The sequence below is a fragment of the Equus quagga genome, chromosome 4 (genome assembly GCF_021613505.1).
Source record: "Equus quagga isolate Etosha38 chromosome 4, UCLA_HA_Equagga_1.0, whole genome shotgun sequence".
Lineage (NCBI taxonomy): Eukaryota > Metazoa > Chordata > Mammalia > Perissodactyla > Equidae > Equus > Equus quagga.
Window position 1 is genome coordinate 20,706,694 of NC_060270.1, and position 14,892 is coordinate 20,721,585.

General features: G+C 40.6%; 1 protein-coding gene across 3 annotated transcripts in view; it reads right to left on the reverse strand.

Moving 5' to 3' along the window:
- The window catches only part of TMEM39A (transmembrane protein 39A), a 31,782-nt gene extending 20,209 nt beyond the window's left edge, over positions 1–11,573 (reverse strand). For 2 of the 3 annotated variants that reach the window (XM_046658043.1, XM_046658041.1), the window contains exons 1-3: positions 11,279–11,543; positions 9,917–10,103; positions 2,364–2,586 (exon numbers count right to left, since the gene is read on the reverse strand). In XM_046658043.1, coding sequence (XP_046513999.1) covers positions 2,364–2,586; positions 9,917–10,029 — 336 coding nt within the window. In that variant the 5' untranslated portion in view covers positions 10,030–10,103; positions 11,279–11,543. The other variant, XM_046658042.1, reaches the window with a different exon arrangement.
- Positions 11,574–14,892: the final 3,319 nt, after the last annotated feature.

Sequence of the window (14,892 nt, forward strand, 5' to 3'; positions counted from 1 at the left end):
TCAGAGTCATGGGTTAAAATCTCATTTGCTATTCCACAAGTTACTCTCAGCTCCACAATTACACTTTAAGCTTTGTGTGAGCAAGGATCACACGTGGCAGAAGTGAACCAATCCACATGAATATCCTCATTTAAGTGTGCCTTCCTCTACTGCAGAAACTAGAAAGCTAAAAACTACATTTCCAGACTTTCTTGCAACTGAAGTTCTGGATTTGATTTAATTTCTGCCAACTACAGCCACCACATAAAATCTGAAGTCAGAACTGAGTGAAGTGGAAAGAGGGGCAGTGTAAAAGGCACCCATTTTTGGTGGTATGAGTCAGAGCAAAGGAAGCCTAATTCTGGAGTCACCAGCTGTAGCAGTAGCTTCCTGATTACAACAAGAGCACTGGGTCCCTTTGTTTCAAGGCATTTGTAGGGGATTTGTAATAGAACTCCTCATCTGAAATAGTTGAATGAGAGAACTCTGTGATTAGCCTGAAAATTCAACAAGTAAGAGGTTTCCATGGAATGCCAAAGTGGAAACTGTATAATGAACTACCCAACAAGTACTTACAGAGAAAATATAGAATATATACAGGAAGTAAAGCATAGCAGATAGGTCTAGATTTGCGTGCTCACTTTGTCACCATGTGATTTTAAGCTAGTTTCATAATTTCTAGGTCTCATATTTCTCATTTATAAAATGAGAGTCATAAACTAGTGCTTACGTGTTTAAAAAGAGTAAATGAGATAATATTTGCAAAGAACATAGTAAATATTTTAAGGTGTTTGCCAATGTCACTGTGAAAATAGTGAAGTATTTACTTATAGAGCTACAAAGCTGGAAGAAGCCTTAAAGATCATCTAGTGCAACCTCTTCATTTTACAACACTACAGGCAAAGGATGGATGAAGTATAGTTCTTACATTCAGTAAACTCATAATCCAGGTAGGAAAAAAAAGACTATTAAAAAAAAAAAAAAGGATACAATTTGGCAATAAGTCACTACAATTCCTAAATAAAGAAACTGAAATTCTCTTCACCTGATATTAAGTAGGTAGATGATCAATATGGAAAGAAAATTCTTAATAGTTAATTTCAGAACAACCAAGTGATACAAATATTTAAAACAAAAATGTTTATTCCCAGGGCCGGCCCAGTGGTGCAGCGGTTAAGTTCACACATTCCACTTCAGCGGCCCAGGGTTCACTGGTTCAGATCCCGGGTGCAGACCAACACACTACTTGTCAAGCAGTGTTGTGGCAGGCATCCCACATATAAAGTAGAGGAAGATGGGCACGGATATGCCCATACTATCTTGAAGATTTTGGTCCACATTTCCTTTCTGTGTTCACCAGGCCAGGGAGGTTTTCTAATCATTTATAAGTCCCAGACACACACATAAACTACCTAGGACAATAGTCTTCTTTTTGCCAGTGCATATCTCCATTACCCACCCAAATCTGCCACTGACAACCACTTAGCTGTCAAGTCACCTGACTAGCCTCACTTGTTATTTTATACACCCATTTATGGAGAACCTTATCTGCATCAACTGTATCACAGCTTTCCTAAATAACTGGGAAGAGAGTAGAAGAAACCTACAATACATTTTGATGTACTTCAGCAGGGACAGTTAGTTCTTGTCTCTATTTTATTTTTGTAACAGAATCCAATTTTACTCAGGCTAACAATGAACCCAGTGAGAGGACTATATTTTACAGCCTCTGTTGCAGTTAGGAGTTGACATGTGTGAAAATGATGTGAGCCTGGGCCATAAGAAACTCTCCTTTATACTTCTCTATGCTCTTTCCCCTTTCTGATTGACAGGGATGGACCACAGCTACCTTGCAGGCCACATGTTAGAAGATGCCAGAGTCTCCATCAGCCTAGGTTTCCTGATTGACCATGTGGAAGGGTGCTACTCCTGCCAACCAGGATAACTGCCTCACACTGTTAAGTGTTTGAAGCATTATATAATTTCAGGTTTATTTGTTATAGAAGCTACCATTATCCTAAGATAGCCATTAAAAGGGTAGAATTCCTAGAATTTAATCATATTGGCACCTTAAACTTCCAACAAATTTAACATGGTGCAGAGAAAGCTAAATATCAAAACCTTTCCATGATATTATTATAATAAATTATTTAAATGTTTTCTGCCTTTTCATTTATATTTTTACTTCCTCTGATCGTGGACCAAAGGCAGATATTTATATTTTAACAATCTTATGATATCATATTTCTGAAAGTAATCTGTGATTTAACAGAAAAACATTTTATTAGAAGAAAAATTATTAAGAAAAATAATTTCCATATAGGCTTTCCAATGAGCTTCTTGGCTAAGTAACATGAAGAACTTAAAGGCCTGTTAAGACTTACCAGTGAAGTACAAGAAGCAGGATGATTGTAAGGATACCACCACACTGTTTTATAGATGTTGATGTACTGAATGAACAGAGCAACCAGCAGATAGATGAAAAAGAGAAATTCAAAGAGCAGGCTCCCATCCACAGGCAAATCAGGAATTTGGCAATGACGAACAGGACCTGGGGTGATCAAGGCTGTGATAGGTGGGACCGGAAGGCCAATAGCACTACCATTCCTGAAAGAGAAAACCATGGTTAACTCAAATGGTGCTACCCTTCAGTGTCACAGCACCTAAAGGGCTCCTGCTTCCTTCTCCACCTGCCCCTTAACTGTTGGCCTTTCTCAAGACTCTATCCTAGGATCTTCTGCTCTTCTCCCTCCATACATTCTTTCTCAATGATCTAATACGTGGCATGGCTTCCATTATCTCCTACATGCTGAAAACTAAAATTTCTCTCTGTAGAGCTCATTACTAAGTTTTAGACCCATGTTATCAAGCTGTCTACTGGACATCTCTGTGTTCCTCATAACCTCCTATGATCCTAACCCAAGTTCATGGCCCAACCAGTTAGCGTCCAAATCAGAAACCTGGGAGTCATATTAGAACTTACCTTCTGCCTCCCCATAGCCAATCACCCTCTAAATCTTATATACTCCACTTTATAAAACTTTTTCCACCACAACTAGAAGGATCTACAACTAAAACTATATACAACTATGTGCTGGGGGGATTTGGGGAGGAAAAAAAAGCAGAAAAAAAAAAACCTTTTTCTAAACTGCACCCTCCTCTCTAAACCCACTGCCTTAGTTGAAGCAGTTACCATTTTTCACCTAAACTATTGCAGTAACCCTCCTAAATTCAACTCCACTTTCAACAAATCCTCCAACTTGCCTTCAGAGATCTTTCTAAAGTGAAGCTCTGATAGTGTTACTCTCTTGCCCAAAACCCTTTAATGGCTCTCCAATGCCAACAGGATAAAATCCAAAAATTTTCAGTTTGTCCTATGAGGTCCTCTACTTAACAGACTAGCCTCATCTCTTATCCTTCCTCTACAGGCACCATAGACAATACTCATGCTATTTTCTATCTGTGAACACACATGCTATTCTTTTGTACACCCTATTCCTTTCACTGGCAATACCCTCTAAACCCACCCTTCTTAACCCCTCCCACAACACATTTACTGACAAAATCCTTCAAGGTTTTAAAATGATCAAATATCTCCTCTATGAAGCTTACTCTGACTCAATCAGAAGAGATTCATCTCTCCTCTGTGCCACCATTATACCTAAATTATGCCTTTATTATTGCACTTTCCATACTGTTATATAACTTTTTGTATATATCTACATCTTGTCTATCAGACCATAATCTTGAGGAGAGAGACTGTACTTTTCCTAGTTCACTACAAATAAATACCTTTAGGTTGAGGATACAATAGACCAATATAGTCATGAAAAAGAAAGGTCTCTTAAAATACAAATTAAAATACAGAGATTTTAATCCTTATCTTCCTGTTGTTCTTGCTTCCAAGCTCTTTTAAGCTATCTGGGCTATCTAAAATGATAAGATAGGAGTAGGAAAAAAAATCCCACTGTTTATATGTCTGGGAAAACAGAGATCTAAAGGTTTACTATCGTTTACAGAACAAGGAAGAGGCTTGGTTTGGACATTTCCAAAGAAGATCCTAAAGAAGGAATGATAGTAACATTACCATTCCACTCTAAAATTTCCTAATATAGAATTCTGGCAGTAGTATGTGACATTTACAGTACTTTAAGTGACTCATGGGAATATGAACTCTGCTCATTCTGCACAGCAAGAATACCATGGCAGAAACTCAGAAGAGCTAGAAGGGAAGAATGGGGGTGGGGGGAGGTTTGAAAAATTATAAAAGTTTCTTCTTCTCATTCCCCGAGTATACTCCAAGCTATGTATATAGCAGCCAAACTATTCCCTAACTCCAGTTAATCAGAAGATATGGAAATAAAAAATTCTGATAAGAAGTTACAAGCTAGGAACTCCCTAATCTAAACCAAACTAAAAAAAATTATTATTATTTTTTTTTTGGTGAGGAAGATTGGTCCCAAGCTAACACCTGTTGCCAATCCTCCTCTTTTTGCTTGAGGAAGACTGTCACTAAGCTGACATCTGTGGAAATCTTCCTCTATTTTCTATGTGGGATGCCGCCATAGCATGGCTTGATGAGCAATGCATAGGTCCACACCCAGGATGCAAATCTGCAAATCCCAGGACGCCAAAGTGGAGCGTGTGAACTTAACCACTACACCACTGGGCTGGCACCTAAACATTCTTATTCCTCTTCAGTCAAAAATGCATGAGGAGGCAAAGCATGCTAAACTATTTGTTATGATTTAAAGATTAAAAAAAGTTGTTATAAAATTTTTCCCAAGTAAAGTAGACTAATGTGCTTCTGCTGTTAACAAAGTCAATAATTTGCTGGGCTTCAAGGAAGATATCAAAACAAAGTACAAAAGATCTACACCTATGATATTCTATACAGCCTTGGCTATTAGACTTCAAGCCAGAAGACAAAAAGACAAAGGTCAAATAAAATGATCCAGAGCATTAGTGGAAAAGAGGAAAGTATTCCTATAAGTTAAAAGCTTGACAGGCGAGGGGCTGGCCCTGTGGCCGAGTGGTTAAGTTCGAGCGCTCCACTGCAGGCGGCCCAGTGTTTCGTTGGTTCGAATCCTGGGCGCGGACATGGCACTGCTCATCAAACCACGCTGAGGCAGCGTCCCATATGCCACAACTAGAAGGACCCACGACGAAGAATATACAACTATGTACTGGGGGGCTTTGGGGAGAAAAATGAGAAAAATAAAATCTTAAAAAACAAAAACAAAAGCTTGAGAGGCGATATGATGAAAGTTCCTAAAACCAAAAAAAAAAAAAGAAAAACAGAGCGAAAATAGACATGGTCACTACAGCTCAGAAAATCAGTTACAGAGGTATTATTCAGGAAAAATAAAAGTATTATTCCTCTAACCGGATATAAAAATAAATTCAAGAAAAGCAAAGTGACACAAATGTTTGAGACACTATGTGAGATAATTCTAGTCCCAGATTTTCCACTAACCAGCTGTGGTGTTTGAGAAAGTAACTAAATCCCTGAGCCTCTTTTCTTCATGTACAACACAAGGGTTGGAATAGATTCTCTTTAAAGAACTCTTGATAATGTTAATACTGAATATTCTCTTTCAAATTGTGCTGCAGGTCCCCAAGACCACACCCAAGCTTGATGAATGGCTATTAGGACTCACAGGGCTCAGCATATAGTCGTGTTCACGGCTAAGATTTATTACAGCAAAAGGATACAAAGGAAATCAGAGAGAAAAAGCATATGGGGCAAAGTCCAGAGGAAACCAGGTGCAAACTTCTAAGAGTCCTTTAACTCCTTCACCAACTACTTGTGACAACACGTGTGAAGTGTCGTCTACCAGGAAGGCTCATTAGAGACTCAGGGTCCAAGGTTTTTACTGGGAGCTAGCCATGCAGGCACTCTGCCTAGCAGTATCAAAAGTCCAGACTCCCCAAAGGAAAAGAGGTGTTCCGAATAGCTATCCTCAGCAAGGCCTGCTTGCAAGGCTGGCATCTGGGAACTTGATGGTAAACAGTTCCCACACTGATATAAAAGTTTCCCTAAATAATAAAAGCGGCTTACTGTGGCTAGACTGTTCGTGCAAACACTGTGGTTTATGCTGAACATCTGCTTTGTCCTTGCATTTAAAGTCTGTGTGCAGGAAAGAGTTAACATAGCAGGCCTGAGACTGGCTTTTGTGGAGGCAGCAAGCAGCAGAATTTAGCTAAGCAAGTGGACAAAGCAAAAAAGATTCAAAGGAATAAAGAAGAATCAGAAGGGATAGAGAAAGCAGAGATCACTTGGATGTACTCAGGTGATACTACAACAAAGTATATTCAAGAACAAAGCAAGGAAAACATCACTCTTAGTCCTCTCAAATAAGATTCTCCCTGAATTAAAAGCTCTCCAGGAAACTCAGAAATTCACAGTATATTGTCCTTCTTTAGAAGGCAATCATCTAAGCACACTGTCCCAAGAACAAATTCCTGCTCCAACAGGTGGAAAGCAGGACAGGGAACTACGGATTTCAATCTCAACTGTGTTACCAAATTAGCTCTTTGACATTCTCAAGTTTAACTTCACCAATCAGGACACAAACACTCACAAAGCAGGGGCAAATATTCTCCTCTCCAGCTGACCTATGTCTTGCAGAATCAAATATATCATTCAAAAATATATCACACTTAAGCAATTATCTATTTCACTCTTTGCTATTCTACTCTTTGCTATTCTACAGACACTGAAGAAGTGAGTAGTCCTCATCTGGACACTGTTTTTGTACATACGCTTCCTAAAACTATATTTTAGGCCATCTACCACTGGTTTTATCCACATTTTTTATACCCCTTCCCCAGGTCTTGCATAACAACCTGTTCTAGGCTGCTTCTTTCTCATCAAGAAACAAATAAAGAACTGTCTTCTTCCAAAATAACCTCTCTAGGTAAAAATGTCACAAAATAATCAGGCAATAATAATTTTAGTGACTTTCAAACCATAAACAATCATAATCTTTCAGTTTATTCTAATCTGTTGAAAAATACATTCTTTTCCCCACCACCCCAATTAACTGCTAAAGAAATATATGTTAAAGGATGAGAGTGGGTGGAGAATGGTAGATCACGGCAAGCAAGATTGGAACCTTGAGAGGCAGGACAGAAGAGCTACTAGGAAGGCAAAGAAAAGAACACATGATCATAGCTAAGAGCAGAGGTATTTTCCAAATGTTCCTGGTTCTTCTCAGTATTTTACTTGCAGATTTCAAGTGCAAGCAGAACCATCCAGGAAAGTGGTTTTCAGATCTTTTTGATCATCAGCACACTTTATTTTCCCTCTCCCAGAAGATAGTTTACATGGTATCCCAGTATTTAAAACACATAAGAGAAGGAGTTAGTCTGATTAAGAAAAGACTGGGAAACCTGAGGCCTGAACTAGTAGGCCTGCCTGACTCTTTCTTCCTTCTAAGTGCTCCTACAGCAGCCCGAGACAGTGAGGAGGGATTCCACGGGACATATCTAGGGGAATCCTCAAAGTCGAAGTAGAAGAAAACGACATTTTTCTTCTCCTGGCCACAGTCACCGAACCCCTACTTCACGTGTGTTGTCACGAGTAGTTGCTGAAGGAGTTACGTGCATCCATATTGTAATTTGTTGATAGTCAGTATATATATTAGTAAAATTAAGGCATGTACTTAAAATAGGAAACATCCTTCACCTCAATATCTATGTAGTACTTTTCTTCGAAAGCATTTTCACATATTTTCATTTTTTAAATTTTTCTTTATTTTTAAAAATATAAAATGATATGTTATTTGTAGTAATTTTGGAAAATTAAGAGTAAAGTTTTAAAATCTTACTGCAATTTACTACTTATTTTCAGCATCCTGCTTTGAAGCACAGTATCACTGTTTTTGTTTTTTGGGGTTTTTTTTTTCGAGGAAGATTAGCCCTAGCTAACATCCGCTGCCAATCCTCCTCTTTGCTGAGGAGGATTGGCCCTGTGCTAACATCTTTGCCCATCTTCCTCTATTTTATATGTGGGCCTCCTGCTACAGTGTGGCTTGATAATCGGTGTGTAGGTCCATGCCTGGGATCCAAACTGGCGAACCCCAGGCCACTGAAGCAGAGTGTACAAACTTAACCGCTACGCCACTGGGCCAGCCCTAGTATCACTGTTTTTTGGTTTTTGGGTTTTTTTTAAGGAAGATTGGCCCTGAGCTAACATCTGTTGCCACTATTCCCCCCTTCTTTTTCTCCCAAAGCCCCCCAGTACATAGTTGTATATCCTAGTTGTAGATCATTCTAGTTCTCCTATGTGGGTGCCTCCAAAGCATGGCTTGATGAGCAGGGCATAGGTCTGCAACCAGGGTCCAAACTGGCAAATCCTGGGCCGCCGAAGCAGAGCGTGCGAACCTAACCACTCAGCCATGGGCCAGTCCCAGGATCACTGGTTTTAAAGTGAAGAAATCCAAAGAACAGTAGAGTAAAAAATAATACTCCAGAATAAGCTACAAGTACTCTATATACTACATAAACATAAAATTTGGAATAAAAATTTGTATGAGAATCAGAGACTGGAAAAAACCCTTCAAACAAATTTGAGGGAGAGCTCCACTGAAATGACAAAATCAGAACTGATTTTGAAGACCGAGAACCTGGGTTGGAAAGTCAGAAAGAAAGCAGGCAGGCCAGGAAGAGAGAAGTGCATAAATAACATCTGGAGGGCCTGACAACACAGGAGTAGTACTGACTGACTGCTAGCTTTGTAAATTAGAACCAAAGCAAGAGAAAACTCTATTCAGGGAGGAAGCAGAAATTAGCTGACAAAATTATCTTGACCAAACACTTGATCAGGTAAAACCCATCTCTTTCTATTGCTACATGATCAAATCTCCTGATAAAGTGAGTGATCCTAAACAAGATTAGAGATAATTCATCCTTTTAAAAATTAGAGATAAATTTCTATTAAAAAGATCAAATTCTTTATTTTCATACAACATGACACAAATCTTAAGATATTTAGGCTACAGTTGACAGTTTATAATTTCAAACAATTTTTTTTTTTTTCCTTTTTCTCCCCAAAGCCCCCCAGTACATAGTTGTATATTCTTCATTGTGGGTCCTTCTAGTTGTGGCATGTGGGACGCTGCCTCAGCATGATTTGATGAGCAGTGCCATGTCCGCGCCCAGGATTCGAACCAACGAAACACTGGGCCGCTTGCAGCAGAGTGCGTGAACTTAACCACTCGGCCACGGGGCCAGCCCCTCAAACAATTTTTTGAACAAAGTAATTTTTAAGACTCTTGATGGAATGCCCTATAATTTTAGAATCTCACATTAACTGTCAGTCTTAATTTGTCCTCTCAAAAAAAAAAGAACGCTAGTAAGTATTTAAGCCATCACATTTGCCTTGTACTTTAATTCACTTCTCCCTTCTTTTAAATAGTTAAAAAGGTGAAGACTAGAGGGGGCCGGCCCCGTGGCCGAGTGGTTAAGTTCTCGTGCTCCAGCTTCAGCGGCCCAGGGTTTTGCTCGTTCAGATCCTGGGCGTGGACATGGCACCTCTCATCAGGCCATGCTGAGGTGGCATCCCACATGCCACAACTAGAAGGACCCACCACTAAAAATATACAACTATGTACCAGGGGGCTTTGGGGAGAAAGAGGAAAAATAAAATCTTTAAAAACAAATTTTTTTTAATTAAAAAAAAAAAAGGTGACGACTAGAATTTGGATTATCAGCCATCAGTAAGAATTAGACTGCGCTTACTTTGTGGGCCCCATCACAATTTTCTACCTCCAAAGCATTCTGAAATACTGAGCTTTCACTCTTCAAAAGGCAGGATTTCCACTTCAGTGTTAAGAAATAACCTTTGTAAGCAAATATCTGAATAGTATGATGACTTTTAGTCTTATTGATGATAGGATATTACAAATTATGCATAGTTTTATTTCCTCTTTACCTGTTTCTCAGGCCTGTGCCATTGCCACAGCCCCCACCAACCAAAGTCTGTAAAGAAGGTAAAGCTGAACGGCTTAGCTGTTGCCGACTAGGGCCCCTCCTTCCACCGGGCATGTCCGGGAACCAGTCTGCTTCCAGTGCCACCTGTAGTTGCAACCCAGGTTAATGGTTGTCAACCTGTTTCAACTCTGAACAAAAAGAGAAAACATTTAAACATCAGTTAACTATTTTTAAAGTAGGCAATGTAATAAAACAACCAGAAAAACTGAGTGAGCAGGTCTGGTAAAACCAGATTTTCAAACAAATGCTCCCAGTGTCTATTATCTACTTTAAAGAGAGCACTTCTCAAACTCTAATGGGTCAGAAGCCTAAGTTCTGATCTAAGCTCTCTTCGGCGTTAGGGAAGTCACAATTCATGTCTTTTGCCAGTTGACTTGTATCATATGAAATATATTACACCCAGATAGAAGTTTACAAGAGACATCTAACATATATATTTTCCAATTCAAATGTAATAGTTCACCATAAGCCATTAAAATACAGGAGAATCAGCACTGTTCAAAACGTTAGGTTTTGTTATCAATGGATCTGGGTTCTGACATCAGCTGTGTCACATATTATCTGATTTTAACTGAGGCATTTAACGTCTGAGTTTGTTTCTGTATCAGAAAAAAAAAAAAGTTTTCCCTGTCCTACAGAGGCTGTTATCAGGACTAACAAAGAGAGATGAAAGTACACCAGTACGCCTTTTAGTTCTTTAAAACTGTTCAAGTGGTACCTCCATACGTTAGAGTAAAAATATTGGAAGGAGCTCAAGCGGATGCCCAGTCCAGAAAAACTGATGTAAAATCATTTAGAAAATACTGAAACCGCAGGATTAAAAGATAAATAACAAATAAAGACCCTCACTGAAAAGAAACTGTGTTTTCATCAATCGATGGCAAAATCACGGCTCCGCTAATATGGATACCAAAATCTGTTTCCCAAACAGTACAACTTAAAAGCTGAAGAATGACACCCTGGAAAAACCCCAGTTTTCAAAACATTACTGCAGACTGATCCGACGTTCCCTATTCTTCACAGCTTTTGGCTGTAGACTAACAAACTCCAGGTGAGACAGGCATTCAAACCGCTGGATGGAGGGGAAGAGAAGAAAATTAAGCAAAGGGAAAGAAAAGTGTGGAGCAAAAAACTGGGATGGAAGAGGTGAGAAGACGGGGTTGGGGAAGGTGGATGGCAAGAAACCACAACTTCAATAGACTGGCCCCTAATAGGGGAGGACTAAGCGGTCCCAGCCGCGGAACCCGGAGGGACGAAGCAGACCTGGGACAGTTGGACAGCGCAGCAGCTCGGTAATACTCACGCATGGAGGAGGCCCGGCCGGTGGGGCGGGATCCCTAGGAGGTGGTGGCGGCTTTACAGGCTGGACCGCAAGCAAGAGAACTCCCTCCCCGCGCTGAGGAGCTCCAAACCAGCTGCTTGTCCGCAGGCCGTCCCCACCTGAAGAGTTGAGAAAAGGTATCCAGACTTCGGGCTGCCAGACTCAGACCCAGACCCCGACGGAGACCCAGACTCCGAGTCAGTGCCAGAGTCAGAGCCCGACCCCGTCAGCACTCATTCTCAGCCTCCATTACCGTGGAGCTGAGGAGACGTGGCAGCGCACGGCGATGACGTCAGCTCCGCGACGGCCGGACGTCCCAGCCGCGAGCCGGCCCCCGGAACCACAAATGCAGCCCGGGGAGCGAGCGCCCGACCCACTCCTACTTGCACCTGCGCAGTGGGACCCGCTTTCTCCGCGGGGCTCCTGGTCCCGCCTAGCTGGGCTGCGCGGGCCAACCTCTGTTTTTCCTCTCCCGGCTTCAGTCACCGAGCCTCTACGATGTGCGGGCACGACGCTAGGGGACTTTCTTGTTATCTCATGGACTCCAAGTAACAATCATGTATAAGTGGTAGCCCTCACTTTACAGATGGGGAGGTTAGAAGACATCACTTAAGGTCACGTCACAGCTTTGTAAAGGAGCCCAAGTCACGAAATCGTGCTTGAGCATCCAACGGTGCGCTTATTGTATGCTAAGTAAAGGACTAGATAAATGGTGGAGTTACAGGAGTGAATACTACAAAGAGCTCATAGTCTAGTGGAAGAAACGACACCAGGAAAACACAGTAATTACAATTTATTACAATAAATGCAACATTAAAAATACGCCTAAGGTCCAGAGATAGCACGTAAGACAGTGTAATAAATCCTGTGGAATGGTGGTGGTGTCAACACAAAGAAAAGCCTCACAGACAGCTTGAGGTTTAAAGCCGAGACTCCTAGAATGAATAGCTGTTCTGGAGGAACGGCTTTCTAGTAAAGGGAGTGGGAGAGAAAAGGGGAAGGAGGTTGGCAATATCATGATGAATTCAGACACTGCCGATAGTTTGATATTAGAAAAAAAGGTAAAAATGTCAAAAGGAGAGCTTGTGTGAGATCTCCACTCCAGAGATTTTAAGCATCTTGAAAGAAAGTCCTTCTATTGAGTGTATGATTGGTTAACCTTTGAGAGTATTTTGTGTGTGTGCCAGTCTCTAGACTAGCAGCTTTTACATATTTCATTTAAATCTCATAACCCATAATATTCCCAAATATTCTTATTGTTCTAATGTATCACAAAACTTTCATTCATGAATCCATAAACTCCAACATGGATCATTACATATCTTCATTGTATTCACCTCTAGGTGTAAGGAATTTTGTACATTTATTGTCCCATTTGCTCTGTTAACTGTTTCCTCAGTTGCTACATTAAAACTCATTTGTCAGTTTTCTGTTGGCTCACCAGCATCCCTCCTTCATTCATCAATTATTTATTTAGTGCCTACTGTGTACCAGGCACTGTGTTAGTGAACAAGACAGATATGTCCCTGCCCTCCTGGAGCTTATATTTCAATGAGGGAAATATTTATTTAGTAAATAAAATAATTACAGATTTTAATTACTATGAAGGAGACAAATGAGCTAAGGTAGAAAATAAGTGGGTGCTATTTTGAGGGGATATGTGTGTGAGAGAATGACATTTTAGCAGAAACCTGAATGTTGGGAAGGAATCAGAGATGCAGAGATGGGAGAGAAAAGCAGTCCAGATAGAAAACAAACTTTATGCAGAGATTCTAAGGTGGGTTAGAGCTTGACGTGTTTGAGAAACTTAAGCATGGTGAGCAAAGCGGAGTGTGGCACGAAATGAATTGGAAGAGAGGAGCAGCAGCTTGAACTTATATAGAGGGTCTTGTAAACATAGCATTTGCATTTTAAATTAGTGGCTGGCATAGGACCTAGAAATCTGTGGTTTTCATAAACTCTAGGAGGATTCTGGCACTTACTCACATATACGAACCGCTGGAATAAAACACCTCACCTAGTAAGGAAAAGAAACGATTATTATTTGGATTCATTTGTCACATATTCCTGCCAGGTATAGGGTCTGCTTATATCCCAGCCTGTCCCTACTCTTCCACACAGATAAACATTACAAAATTGCAGAAAATACTGATTTATTTTCATTTCAAAGAAATGTGTTGACAATGCAATTTCCATTTTCTTCTGATTGCAGAAAACTGAAATTATGGAAATTTAACAACTTTTTTATTAGAGTTTTTATAGTTATTCTCCACTATATTCATTTTAGACTAACTTTGAAAGCAAAGCTTATTGTGGTGTCATCGATGTAGTACACTGCCTTAGCTATGTGCTTTTGAGAACCATTCATTTTGAGATACTCCCCACTTTCCCGGAAGCAGAAGAAACTTTAACTCAAGTTTTCATTTGGATTCCTGAAGAAGTCTTGTATGATATAGGATTGGGATCCATTTTCTCCTCTTGCCTATTCACCCAAAGTGAGCGATATGGCCCATTCCTAACTTATCAACATTATTTTATCTTCCACCATTCCTCAACACGCATCCTAAACCCTCCACTCCCACCAACCTAGATTCCACCTCCACCTTCTGCAAATTACGGCTTTCCCTTTTTTAGGGTCTCCAGCAAAATATTCCTTAAATACAACATTTCCTTTTGTTCAGCTTGGAATACGCCCTTCCTGCCCCTTTCTCGCGATTTCCAGTCCATATGGATCTTTCCCTCCACTGAAATCAGTAGTATTTACATATTGTCGTAATTTGTAAATTATCTCTGGGGAAGCATAACTGTCTTCCCACTAGTTCTAAACTCTTCGACGGAACAGATCTCATCTTCTCCTTCCATGTATTTCCACAGAGCCTAGGACGTTACCATGCACATTTTAGACAACAGGTAAATACTTATAGTATGATGGCTATATATACCTATACTTTCCTGTATATGCCTATATATGGCTATATACCTGCACTGTCCAGTATAATGTTGCCCACTGAATTTTTTTCATGTCTGTCACTCCAAATGTTACAAATTCCTATTACAAAGACACTTGTGTTACACTATTTGCAACCCCTTGGGGTCTAACAGTGCTGTGTACATTTGGGTGGTCAACAAATCTATATCATTTAATAAGAAGCAGTTTGACATAGAGGAAAAAACTATCTAACTTAGGTTGTGCCCCTAACTGTAAAGCTGCGGGCAGGAATCGTATCCTCTCCGACGTTCAGTTTTCTGACTGCAGAGAATAAGTAAGATGTTTTCAGTATGTTACACAATGTAAGAAATTACCTTTAGTATCCCAGGGGATGCCACTTATTCATTCTCTCCTGGGTTCCGATTTTATGAGAGAGAGAGAGAGAGAGACATGCATCTTGAACCCTTCACTCCACTTCGACACGAAGCGGCTAACTATATAGCTCGGCTCTAAGCCAACGAGCACGACTGTGTGCGCCCTGCCCGCGCAGCACCGACGCGCGTGCACTGCGTGGGGCGGGGCCTCCGCTTCCCGGCACCGCCTTCCCAGGGCCGCAGGGCCGGGGGCCGGGCTTGGGGGCGGGGCAGAGCGGCGCGCAGCCCTCTTT